Here is a 13,249-nt window from a genome sequence, read left to right as displayed (position 1 = left end):
TAGCTCTTAGCAACTCCAGTCAACAGTTTAAGGCTGTAAGTGGAAATTTTCATTTGATTCTTTTTCTCCTGGGCTCTTCTGCATATTTGGTGGAGCCAAAAGGACACTCCCATTTTTTCTGCTTTAATCCTTCTCTCTTGAATCCTGACCCCATGTCATAACTACTGTCCCTCTACCCACTACAACAGAAACATGATTCACCTTCAAGACCATATCAACACAAGCCTCTAGATGAGGTTTCTCTTGAATATGTGCTGCTTCCTTAGTGAGTCTTCAGGTTTCCTGCCAGATTGGATTTATTTTGTGGTGTGACAGCTCCTGTGTTTGAGCTGTCTTTAAGGTGTTTTCAAGTTACTTCCACAATGGGATTGTTTTGCAGCTCCTATGAATTGTGTTTGGGTGTGTGCAGGTAAAATTTCCCTGTTTGAAAGTATCTTATGAGGTTTATCAAGCTAAGAAAGGTCAGGCCTGGAATATAGGAGAAAGTGGTGTTAGTGCTTCAATCTGTTGTATTTTCTTCTGAGTTGATGCAGGACCAAAGCCCAGTGTGGAATTAGACCGCAGTTGTGCCTTTGGATGTGCAGTATTTCACATGAAAAGTAAAAGTATCCTGAATAAAGCTTTGCCGTGCTCAGAGATTTCAGTCCAGAGGGATTTTCATAAACCTTTCTTGGGTTATGGGTCACATGGGTTTGCAGTCCCTGATTTTTGCTATGAGTTTTGGTTTAAAGTGACACCCTCCCCCACCAAATCTGTACGTTGTCTTAAAAACACCACATTTTGCTTGGTTATAGGTAGAAGCCATGCAAACCACTAAGGTCTGTATGGATTCCACCAGAAATCTTAACTGTTCAGGCTGACCAAAATCATCACAAACCTCTCCTCAGCGGGGCTGGTTGTTAATGAATCAGTCTTGTTTATTGCTCACACGGTATACTCCTGATTATCCAGATAACATGGGAGATCCAGGTTTTATTTGAATAATAGGGAGTTTGGATAATCAAGAGGGACTCGGCACAGGTATAAGGTTCCACCCACATGATCAGATTGTAGGATTGACAGCTGGGCTGCAAATGGCGCCCTGTGCTACTGCTCCTGCCCTCTGATTATTGCAGGCGCAAGGTGTAGTGGAAGGCAGAGGCCCCTGGCTAGGACTCTGCTCTCCCCCGCCCCACCAGGACTGCAGCCTTCCTTGCTCCTGCAGGATCAGGTGTCACTGGCCCAGTGGCAGCGCAGGAAGTTCTCTGCAGCTCTGCTGTCACGGTAGGATTGCCAGGCATCCAGTTTTTGACTGGAACACCTGGTCGAAAAGGAAGCTCTGGTCAGCACAGCTGACTGGGCCTTTAAAAGTCCGGGTGGTGGCGCAGCAGGGCTAAGGCAGGCTTGCTGCCTGCCCTGGGTCCACACAGCTCCTAGGAGCAGCTGGCATGTCCCAGCAGCTCCTAGGCAGAGGGGCAATCAGGGAAGCTCCATGCACTGTCCCCGCCCCCAGCGCTGGCTCCGCAGCTCCCATTGGCTGGGAAAGCATGACCAATAGGAGCTGTGGGGGGCATGGGCAGCATGCACTGTGCAGAGCTGCCTGGGCATGCCTCCACCTAGGGACTGGACATGCTGGCCTGGAGCCGCCTGAGGTAAGCGCCACCACCTGGAGCCTGAACTCCCTGCCCCAGTCGGAACTCCCACCCACACCCTAACTCCCTCCCAGATCCCTCATGCCTTTCCACACCCCAACCCTCTGCCTGAGTCCTGAGCCCCCTCCTGGAGCCTGCACCATCTTCCTGCATCCCAACCCCCGGCCCATCCCATAGCCCCCTCCTGCACCCAAACTCCCTCCTGGAGCCCACACCCCCTCCCGCATCCCACTCCTCTGCCCTAGCCCTGAGCCCTCTCCTGCACCCCACACCCCTCATCCCCAGCCCCACCCCAGAGCCTGCACCCGCAGCCGGGGCTCTCATCCCCTCCTGCACCCTCATTTCTGGCCCCACCCTGGAGCCCCCACCCCCAGCTGAAGCCCCCTCCTCCCCAACCCCCTGCCCTAGCCCAGTGAGTGAGGGTGGGGGAAGAGTGAGCAACAGAGGGAGGGGGCTGGAGTGAGAGGTGGGTGGGGCCTCAGAAGGGGTGGGGCAGGAGCGGGGCCTTGGGGAAGGGGCGGCGCAAGGGTGTTTGATTTTATGCCATTAGAAAGTTGGCAACTGTATGTCACAGCCTTGCTCATGCGCTCTTGTGACAGCGGGGCTGCACAGGGCTCTCTGTGCTCTCACAGGACCCATTCAGTAGCAGGGTGGCCTCCCCCGCATCCAGGAGTTTCTGCTCTATTATCCGAACCTCTGCATTAGCCATATCCCTTCCTTGTCCCCCATGGGGATTCAGATACTGCAGAGGTTTGGATAATAGGGTTTTGGAAAGTCAGGTGTATACTATGTATCTGTTTAAGTTGGTAAACTGCTTTGGTGGCCCTCAGCATGCCAGGCCCTATATAAATGCAAGGTGATGATATGCACATAAGGACTTGATCGTCTCACAAAACATATTGCAAACGCTAATATTTATTTATTATAACAGTACTACCTAGAGGCCTCAACCAAAATTAGGGTCCCATTGTGTTAGGCATTGAACATACACATAGTAAGAGATGGTCCCTCCCCAAAGGGCTTATTTAAATAACTAAGACAGAGGAGATGTGACTTGCTCAAGTTCATGCAGCAGGTTCATGGTGCAGAGCTGGGAATAGAACTCAGATTTCCTTATCAAGCCCAATGCCTTATCAACTAGACCAATTTTAGACCTTGATTCTGCAATATATTTTGTATGGGTGGAGCACCACTGATTTTGGAGGGGCTTCGCACAGGTGTAAGGTTCCACCCACATAATCAGATTGTAGGATTGACCCATAACTATGAGGAGTCTGCCAGTATCTCAATAATTAAAATAACAATGGAAAAAGTAGTTTTTTAAATAATTGTATATTTTGAAAGGACATCAGCTTAAGATGTAGTCAATTAAAAACAAGTTTAAAATAGTTTGCTGTAACATACCTGTCTTTCAATCTCTCCTGCCATTTCTGTGTCTTTTACAGTTGCATTTTTCTATGTTTAAAAATTCATTTTTTTCCCTTGTTGCTGTGTGAAAGGCCCAAACAAACGGGAAACTTGGTGACTATTTATAAGTAGCCATGAAACTGACTGCATTTGATTGTAACAAAGTAAACAGTACTGTAAGTGAAGTAAACACAATGAAAAATAGAAGTTTTTCCTCTAATAGTGATTATAGTAATCTTACATGTTACTTATAGCAATGATTTAAAAAAAAAAATTTTTTTTTTACTGTGAGTTGACTCTGTCTCTTAAGCAATCTGCTGGAAGGTATAACTTAGTTTACACTTGGTTTCTTAGTTGGGGTTTTTTTTTTTTTTTTTTTTTTTTTAACTTCATCTAGGTTATTCTGACTGATTCCAAAGAGATCAAATTCACCATGCCTGAAAATCCTGCAGCAGGTAGATATTTTAAGAATAATTATCTTTGTTGAGTAGTGAGAGAATTATGAGCCAGATTTCTAATCTGTATTATTTTGGGGTGTATCAGATAAGCAGCAGGTGCTACAAATTCTTGATCGTCTGCAAATGAAACTGCGAGAGAGAGGGGAGACTTCACAGAATGAAAACCTGACTATTTTATGTAACACACTCAGAAGCCCTTTGTTTAATCAGATACTGACCCTTCAGCAGTCCATCAAGCAACTGAAGGAGCAAGTAAGTTGCAAGTTACATTTTTGGCAATATTTTTTTAGAAATTTAAAATATGGTATGTAGGTGTTGTATCACTGGGGAGGCTGCCATTTGGCTTTATAAACTGTGACTTGGGTGATTGAATGTTCTGTTTTCTGCCACATTGGTATTTAACTGGGCTATGGCTCCCATAACTGTAGGATCTGAGTACCTGTGGTATGCTCACCTGTACACCCAGTTCAGGTCATAGGGCTAGTTGAGCCAGGCACGTGAACTTAAAATCAGGAATTAATTCTGCATGCCCTGGGTGCCAGTGGTCTCTGCAGGTGTCCTGTCATTATCCACATGGCCGTAGAAGACCTATTTGCATGTACATGGAAATACATCTAGGAGCAGAGTTTGTGGCAAGTGCATAACAAATGAATACCTGGAATATTCAGAATCGTTATTCAAAAAGTTGATTTTGTTCAGGTTCCTTTTAAACATACTCCTGAGCGAGAGAACTCTTTCTCCTGCTTGGCATGTCAACATTTGTAATTCCCAGGGGAAAGCTTCTGCATTTGTTAGTTGACTGGTGTTGCTATACATTGAATTCCAGCACCTAGCAATTATAGCATGTGCAATCTGTTGCTTGTGGACCAGACCCAGCCAGGGGGAACACAGGTGTGGCCTGTGAACTGGAGAAAGCACAAGTGGCTCTTCTGCTGTTGGTTCTGCTTTCCTGCACTCTTGAGTGGTAACACACTTTGGCTGAAATAACTGAATCAAGGAAGGCTCATGAGACCTGGGATAAAATTTTCAGAAGTGCCTAGGGCTACATCTACACTACGGGGGGGGTCGATTTAAGATACGCAAATTCGCATAGCTGAATTCGACGTATCGCAGCCGACTTACCCCGCTGTAGGGACGGCGGCAAAATTGACCTCTGCGGCTTCCCGTCGACGGCGCTTATACCCACCTCCGCTGGTGGAGTAAGAGCGTTGATTCGGGGATTGATTGTCGCGTCCCAACGGGACGCGATAAATCGATCCCCGAGAGGTCGATTTCTACCCGCCGATTCAGGCGGGTAGTGTAGACCCAGCCTAGGTGTCTTAGCATAAGTCCTGTTGACTTGCAGTGAGACTTAAGTCAGGTCTACATTACAAACTGTTACCAGCATAGCTATATTGATCAGGAGTATGATGAGATATGATTTGTGACCGCCATAGCTGTGCCAGCAAAGGCCCCTTGTGTAGATGCAATTATACTAGCAAAATTGTGCTTTTACCAGGATAGTTATACTGGCAGATAAGCCAGTATAGTTTATTTGGCTCAGTTTTGCCAGTATAAGCTGTGTCCACACTAGGCTATAGCCATACTAACAAAGCTTTCCAAGTGTAGACCTGGCCTTAGGTACCTAAGTCTCTTTTGAACATGGGACTTAGGCGCCTAAGTGACCCAGGTACATTTGAAAATTTAACCTGTGGTCTGAAGGCTATTTCGACACTCACTCCTTCCACATGTGTTTAGCTCCTGGGGAGGAGAGGGAAAAACAGGAGAGTAGGAAAAGACCAGAAAGAGGGATGTAATAAATATAGGGAGAATGAAAGGGAAGAAAAAATATTTTTTCATTTAAAAAATAGCTGAAACATGGAGGGATTGTATTTTAATTCTTTTTTTAATACCAAAGGAACACTGTTTTGGCTATTGCTGGTGTCATGCTGCATATCTTTTTCTGGCTCCAGCTGATTCTGCATTCTTTCTGCCTCTTTCTTTTCCGCCTGTTTTTATTTTGTGCGCAAATTAGATGTCGTCCCTTAGTAAGTGCCTGTTCCTGTTAGTCCTTTCACACACTTGGTGAAATAGTTTAGGTAATCCTGATGTATGTACTAGGTATTAATATTCTGATTTAAAATGCTGATAAATTGTTTATATGGCTGGTTTTGTACAAAATATTATACCTGCAAATCTGTTTTTATAACAGCTCAATTACATGCCTTCAGACCGTTCAGTGGACTTTGATTTTACTAAGAGAGGGTTACTAGTATTTGATGCTGACAGATCCATTACTAATGGGAACATGTATATGGCTTATAATTCATCTGGACCCAGAGTAGATCCACTCAATCCAAAACTAGGAGCTGATGAATTCAATATGATGATCCAACAGATGGCAAAGGTAAAGTCCTGTCATGGCCAGTGTGTTTAAACTTATTTTCAACAAATGTTAATTCTTTTGCATACATTGTGTTGCAATAGATTGCCAAACATAACTTTCTGTACTGTATCTGGGGGCGTGATGTCTTATAACTCAGTAGGAGAGTAGAGTTGGTTGGGATTCCCCCGCGGTGGAAAAACTTTGACAAGAATGGAATATATTTCGCTTTTGTTGACTTTTTTTTAATCTGATAATCAATACCCCAAAACAGAAAAAATTCAGTTGGCGAAAACCATAATTATTTTGCCTATTGATGAAATTTCATGGGAAATAGACATTTCCTGAAAAAATTTCAGTTTTGAATTTTAACCTGCTGAATAGGAACGTGTAGTGAAGCGATGACTCACCAGCACGGCGCCTCCTGCTGGTCATCTCAGGAATTAGCTCATCCAGCACTCAGAGCGCCTGCTGCTGGCCGATTGTCTCATTTGCCTCAGGCCCTTATGTCCCTCCCAGACCCCGGTGCCCCTTACCTTGAGGTTCTGCCCTCTGGTCTCCCCTCCCAAGGAAACCCCCAATCCTCTAAACCCACCTTGCCTCAGTGGCTACTGTCAGTCATCATCCAGCCCCCTTTCCTTGGGGCAAACTGCAGTCTGGAATGGCCACTCATCATTGGCAAGGGGGTCAGGCCAGCTGCCTCTGCCTAACCCCGGGCTGTAACCTTTGCCACCCCAGTACCTGTTTTGGCCTTTTAGCAAGGCCCGCAGCCTGGGGATTTACCAGGCTGGAGCTCCCCAGCTCCTCTTGTCTTCCCCCAGCCCTGCTTCGTTCCCTATACCCTGAGTTCCCAAGGCTGGCAAGAGAGTCCTACAGCTCCTGGCCCACAGCCCTTTTATCAGGGTCAGCTGCAGGGCTGGCTCCAGGGTTTTTGCCGCCCCAAGCAGCCCAAACAAACAAAAGCCGCGATCGCGATCTGCGGCACTTTGGCGGGAGGTCCTTCACTCCGAGCCGGAGTGAGGGACCCTCTGCTGAATTGCCGCTGAATAGCTGGACGTGCCGCTCCCCTCCAGAATGGCCGCCCCAAGCACCTGCTTGCTAAGCTGGTGCCTGGAGCCGGCCCTGGTCAGCTGGGCCCTGATTGGGCTGGCCCCAGCTGTGGCTGCTTCCCCAGTCAGCCTAGCTTGGCTGTTTTAACCCCTGTTCTCCAGGAGTGGGGCAGCTGTCACACTACACAGAGATATTAACAGTGAAAGTGATTTAAAACATTTTATATACCCCTTAATTTAATTTTAATACAACTTGATTTTAAAACCTAGTCAGACTGGTACTAACTTCATGAACATAGGTGGTGTAGCATATTCGTGATATCACTATATATGCAGAGCCATTGTTGAACAGGCACAGGGATCCAGCCATGTAGGACTGGGCTTACCCTATGCATTTAGACCTGGGCATTGTTTTCATCAGTTGGGTTAATTGGTTAGTCATTCCTTTCTATATTAAATAACTGTTTCTAATTGACTACCTTAATGTAACTGTAGTGTTTTAAGCACAACTTTTCTCATTAGTGTGCCATTATAGCTAAATCTTTTACTGGTTGAGTTAAAGACTGAACATTATTTTAAATAAAACAGATGTGATTAAAGTATTTTTTCATGGGTATTTTATGCCAGTAAACAAACGCAGAAACTCTGTACTGGAACTGAAAAACAGAACAGTTGGGAAAAAAACAACTGGTTACTCTTAAGTGTGAAATTACAGGGGGAGGGAAAAAATGTGTTTAAAAACCATAGCCTTTGAATACAGAGCTAAAAACTCATCCTTTCTAAAGCAAAAAGCAGCCAAAACACAAGTTATTTGGTTTAGTTATGCAATATTTCCAGAAATGCTAAATAAATTTCATTAATCAGCATTTTGTTCATACTTTTTGTCCAGTTTGGAATTCATCTCATAATCTGAATGAAGTGTGAAAGCAGCTCTTAAATTTCCTGAGGGTTCATAACCTTGGGCTGCCTGTATATACTGCATTCTATTATATGAAAAATAATAAATAGGAGAGTTTTATAGAAATAACATATGTTCTAAAAAAAATAATAAAAATATGCAGAATTTTGAAGGGGAAAGACTAGTTCTCCTTGTACTCATAAATTTTAAACAAGATCATTCTACTGTGTTGAAAATTAACCCTTTTTTTATTAGGGCAGGCAAATAGAATACATAGATATAGAAAAACCATCTGTTGGAGGTCTTGGTTTTAGTGTGATTGCCCTTAAAAATCAAACGGTGGGAGAAGCTGGTATCTTTGTCAAGGAAATCCAACCAGGAAGCATAGCTGCCAGGTAAGAATATGCATAGTTGTGTTTTATTAACCGTTATTTTTTAAAATCCTCTTTCAGAAGTGTGGCAAAATTGTGATTTTTTGCGTGTTTAAAAAAATAATTGCAAGAAAAACACTGGCTAAGATTTCAAAAACTGACTAATAATTTTGGAAAAAAACGAGGAGTCCTTGTGGCAACTTAGAGACTAACAAATTTATTTGGGCATAAGCTTTCATGAGCTAAAACCCACTTCATCAGATGCATGGAGTGAAAAATAATTTTGGGTATGCAGTGTTGTAGATGTGTTGTCCCAGGATATTAGACACACAAGGTGGGTGAGGTAATATCTTTTATTGGACCAACTTCTTTTGGTGAGAGAGGCAAGCTTTTGAGCTTATACAGAGCTCTTCTCCGGTCTCGGAAATGAACTCAGAGTGTCACAGCTACAGCAGACGAAACCACACTCTTGATCATTACATTGATTTCTGTGGGGGAAAAATTGACTATGAAATCCTTACCAAACATCTTAACCCCCACAATCTCTCCATCACCTAGAGCAGGGGTTCTTTCTGAGGCCCCGCTCAACATGCTAGAAAAACTCTGGGGCCCGGTGGATGGACCCTGGAGTATAGGCATAGTTTGATTTCTATGGGAGGGTGTGGGGAGGGGAACAAGGGCTGGCAGGGCTTGGCCCAGCTCTGCATAGCAGGGTCCAGGGAGGGAGTGCTACCTCCAGCCCTGGCCACCCACCTGTCGGTGGCTGTGTGCCGGTGGCTACTCCCCGAGGGCTCTGCTGGGCCTGGAGATGCCTGAGTAGCTCTGACTGGCTGGGTGAGCAGTCAAAGGAGGCTGGGAGTTGAGGAGCAGATGCAACCCAGGCACCAGCAGCAGCAGATGGGGGAATGCCACAGCTGCCCACTCCACGGCACCACCAGCCAGAGGAGCAGCTGCCCCTCACTGCCTGGCTCGGTCTTCCTGCCTAGGATCTGGCCAGAGGGTAGGGGCTGAGGGAAAAGAGGAGGTCAGGGTGTGTGTGTTGAGCTGCCCCCAGGACTACCCCACTCTGAATAAGGTACTGCAGTTTGGGGAGCAACACCGTTGTGCCCCTTCAACTCTGCCCAGGGGCTCAAGGTTTCTCCTGGCATCAGGGGGACGTGGGGAGCTCGGGGTTTCAGCCCTGCACTGCTCACGGCTTCAGCCCCCCATACCGCTCCCTGCTTCAGCTCCATGTGTGGCGGGTGTGCCGAGCCCCGGTGCCGTTCCCCACTTCAGCCCAAATGAGGTGCCTGGGCTTGCAGCTTCAGCCCTGTGCTGCTCTCTGCTTCAGCCCCAGGGGAGGTGCTGGGGTTCGGGGCACCGGGTTTCAGTGGCAGGGCTCCGTGGCCCCCCTGAAAGGGCTTGCAGACCCCTGGTTGAGAACCGCTGACGTAGAGGACAGCTATACAGTCCCGATATTCAACTACCAAATACTGATCAAACCAGTAGACAAAAGGGGGCGCCATCCTAGTCCTCAACCAAGATGACTCTGTTAACGAGGGCAAGAGACAACTCTGTGTCACTACCTACTATAAAGAGCTCAAAGAAGATCCCACACCACAATTTACCCAGGAATTTACGGATATCATGAAATCCTTCCCCAAACAACCTCAAGAGATACTCTACAACCTCATCCCCCAGGGACCTTCTACATGCTTCCCAAGATACATACACCAGAGAACCCAGGCAGACACATCCTATATGGCCACAGCATCTTACTGAATGAATATTGAGATTCATAGAAACCATCCTCAAATCACTCACCACACAAAGGGCCAGTTTCTTCCAGGATACAACCAACTTCCTCCAGAAACTCCTCTACATTAACAACATCCCTTACAGTGACAGCATTGCTGCCTGCATCAAATATTTACAAGATAATCGACAACCCTCAGCTATCAACCCCAAACACCTGACCAAATTCATCCTCACACATAATTTAATATTCAACAACAAACATATTGTCGAACCATGGGTACAGTCATGGGTACTAGGATGGCTCCAATATACTAATCTCTTCATTGGCCACCTTGAAGAAGAATTTTTGGAGAGATGTACTATGAAACCAATGATATGCCTGATAGTCTGTCCAGAGGATGAAAATATCTAAACTCCCTCAGATTTCCACCAGAACTTCAACAATCACCACACATCCATTCTACTTGCTACAGTGGGAATGTTCTAGAGAATCAACTTCCTGGACACCACAATCAGCTTCAACAATGGAATACTGCAGACAACTGTATACGAGAAACCCACTGATCTCCACACCTACCTTCACAGATTCAGTAACCACCCCAAAATGCACCAAGAAATCTGTTATCTACAGACAGGCACCACAGTATATGCCCCAAGGAGAAAGTCCAGGACATATTTCTTAACACGCTTAAATACCGACTTCACCAAACAAGGACATTCCATCATAGAAGTAGATTGCATCATGGAATAAGCCACCCAAATACCAAAGGGAACGTGCTTCAATACAGAAATAAAGCTCCTTCTGACCACACACCTCTAGCTGTCACCTATCACCCCAAACTGGAACTCATATTGGGGTATCCTCAAACAATAACCCCTATTGAATGGGGACCACATCTGGAAAGAAATTTTTTCTAACCCCGCTCTTCTGACATTCAAACAACCCCCCCATCCTCCTCAAGCTCATCATCAGAAGGAAGCTCCCCACAGACTAGGACACATGAACTCAAAGTGGCACCAGACCTTGCCTGAACCACAGATGCAAAACCTGTAGTCATATCTTCACTGTTACAATGATCAACACTCCCCACAACACACCTTTCAAGATCCATGGGTCCTACACATCCCTATCACACTGCACGAAATACCCCTATAATAACTATGTGGGTGAACCCTCTTCACGTCGCTATCACTGACCTTTCAAGCGATGTCTGCACTACTGCAGCATTGATGCTCCGATAATCGGTGCATCGGCGGTCGATTTAGCAGATCTAGTGAAGACCCGCTAAAACGATGGCAGAGCATTTTCCGGTCAACCCCCGGTACTCCACCGGGAATGAGAGGAGTACGGTAAGTGTGTTTCCCGTTGACCCAGCACGGTGTAGACACTGCAGTAAGTCAACCTAAGCCACGAGTTGCGTAACTTAGGTTGACTTACCACAGTAGTGTAGACAAAGCCTCAGTCCTCATCCTCAAAGGAAACCTGCACAACACCTTCAAAGGATGAGCGTGGGAGCTTAAATTCATAATTTTGCTAGATACTAAAAATCATGGACTGAATACAGACACTGGATTTATGGTTTATTACAATAATCGGTAACCCACCTAAACCCTCCCACCCCCAATTTGTTTTCCTTTCTTCCCCTATGACTGGAGGGGTGTTAATGGGCCATTTCACCTTGAATGGTCCCTTGAAATATATGTTAACTACTTATGCTAAATAATCTGACCCACTTTGCATTTAGCTGTGACGCTCCACGGGCAGATCTATACTTAAAATGCTGCATTAACACAGCTGCACTACTGTAGCACTTTAAAGAAGAAGCTTTACACCGATGGGAGTCCTGTCAGCATAGTTAATCCACCTCCCTAAGAGGTGCTGTCTACAAGGGGGGTTAGATTGGTGTAACTACGTCGCCAGTAGGTGTGGATTTTTCACACTTCTGAGTGACCTAGTTATACTGATGCAGGTCTGTAGTGTAGACCAGACCTAAGTACGTTTCTCAGACCCAAAGAAGAATTCTGTTTAAGTTTGAAAGCTTGTCTCTCTCACCAACGGAAGTTGTTCCAATAAAAGATATTACCTCACCCACCTTGTCTCTCTAGTAGTTTGGGTGTCTTAATTTGTGGCTGCCCACCTTTCTGGGACCATCTTAAAAAAAAAAAAAAAAAAAAAAAAATCATGCCCCTTTATCAGAGGACATGTGCTCAGCACTTTCTGAAAGTTAGGCCCTTTTACATGGCTGAGGTTGGCCACCCAAAAATGGAGGTGCCAAAAATCACTAGTCACTTTGGAAAATCTTGGCATGGCCGCTATGATTGATTAACCCACCCCATGAACATTCAAGGGACACAAGGAACTTAAAAATCATACGCCTGTTTGAATTTTTGAACGTGCTATTAGTGTCCCTGAAAGAGATTAGAGAAGAAGGAACACTATTCACTTTACTTTGTGCATACTCTGTGTATAGTCAGTTTTACTGTTTCCCATGTAAAGTTCGGTCCCGATCCTGCTGGAGGATTCCTGCACAGATCTCCTTGGAGGATCAGGGTTTTAGGCAGGTCCCTCTGTGGTTCGTGTGGGTCCATCACATAGAGACACAGGACATCCTTTTAAAAAACAAATGGCAAAATTACAAAACTTGAACCCCCCTCTCCCCCCCCCCCACTGCATGTGCGCCCCACTGGCAAGTGTAGTGTCTAGAACTACTTTTAATGCATTTAAAGAAAATGTGACTAGGCTTCAAAATGATGGTGTCCTTTCTAAAAGAACTCATCCTGGAGTGTACCAACACAAGATTACTCTTCCACCCCCACCTCCCTATCGCGGGGAGAGGTTGGAATGCAGAGGGCACACTAAGGAACACTTAAGAAAAACGTACTAAGCTGTTTAAAAGTGGAGAAAGGTGAATTCATTTTGATGTCAAAGGGGAATATTACACTTCAGGGCATGCTGGCCTGCTGCTGACACGATGTGATCATGAGATATAAAATCATGATCTCTGAACAGACACCCATTAGGGCAAAGTTCAAGGAATTTATTTACCAAAAAAACCTCCATGTTGTTGGTTTTGTTTTATTTTTAAATTCCACTTAAATGCTTCTCATTTTCCTATATGCATCCGAAGAAGTGGGCAGTAGCCCACGAAAGCTTATGCTCTAATAAATTTGTTAGTCTCTAAGGTGCCACAAGTACTCCTGTTCTTTCTGTGGATACAGACTAACACGGCTGCTACTCTGAAACCTTTTGAGATGAGATCTTCTGAAGGTGACATAGGTTAATGGTGGTTCCTACAAAATTCTGGATGCTGTTTCTGTCCCAGTAAGCATCTGGTC

The 13,249-nt window shown here is 45.3% G+C and overlaps 1 protein-coding gene across 5 annotated transcripts in view; it reads left to right on the top strand.

Moving 5' to 3' along the window:
• The window catches only part of PATJ (PATJ crumbs cell polarity complex component), a 215,077-nt gene that overhangs the window by 3,516 nt on the left and 198,312 nt on the right, over positions 1–13,249 (top strand). For all 5 annotated transcript variants that reach the window (XM_054037446.1, XM_054037444.1, XM_054037443.1 and 2 more), the window contains exons 2-5: positions 3,436–3,493; positions 3,582–3,748; positions 5,688–5,882; positions 8,061–8,200. In XM_054037446.1, the coding sequence (XP_053893421.1) occupies positions 3,472–3,493; positions 3,582–3,748; positions 5,688–5,882; positions 8,061–8,200 (524 nt within the window). In that variant the 5' untranslated portion in view covers positions 3,436–3,471. The remainder of the gene's footprint in view (positions 1–3,435; positions 3,494–3,581; positions 3,749–5,687; positions 5,883–8,060; positions 8,201–13,249) is intronic.

This window comes from Malaclemys terrapin, chromosome 8 (genome assembly GCF_027887155.1).
Source record: "Malaclemys terrapin pileata isolate rMalTer1 chromosome 8, rMalTer1.hap1, whole genome shotgun sequence".
Taxonomy (NCBI): domain Eukaryota; kingdom Metazoa; phylum Chordata; order Testudines; family Emydidae; genus Malaclemys; species Malaclemys terrapin.
Note: the sequence above shows the minus strand (reverse complement) of the source record. Positions and strands in the feature narration are given on the sequence as shown.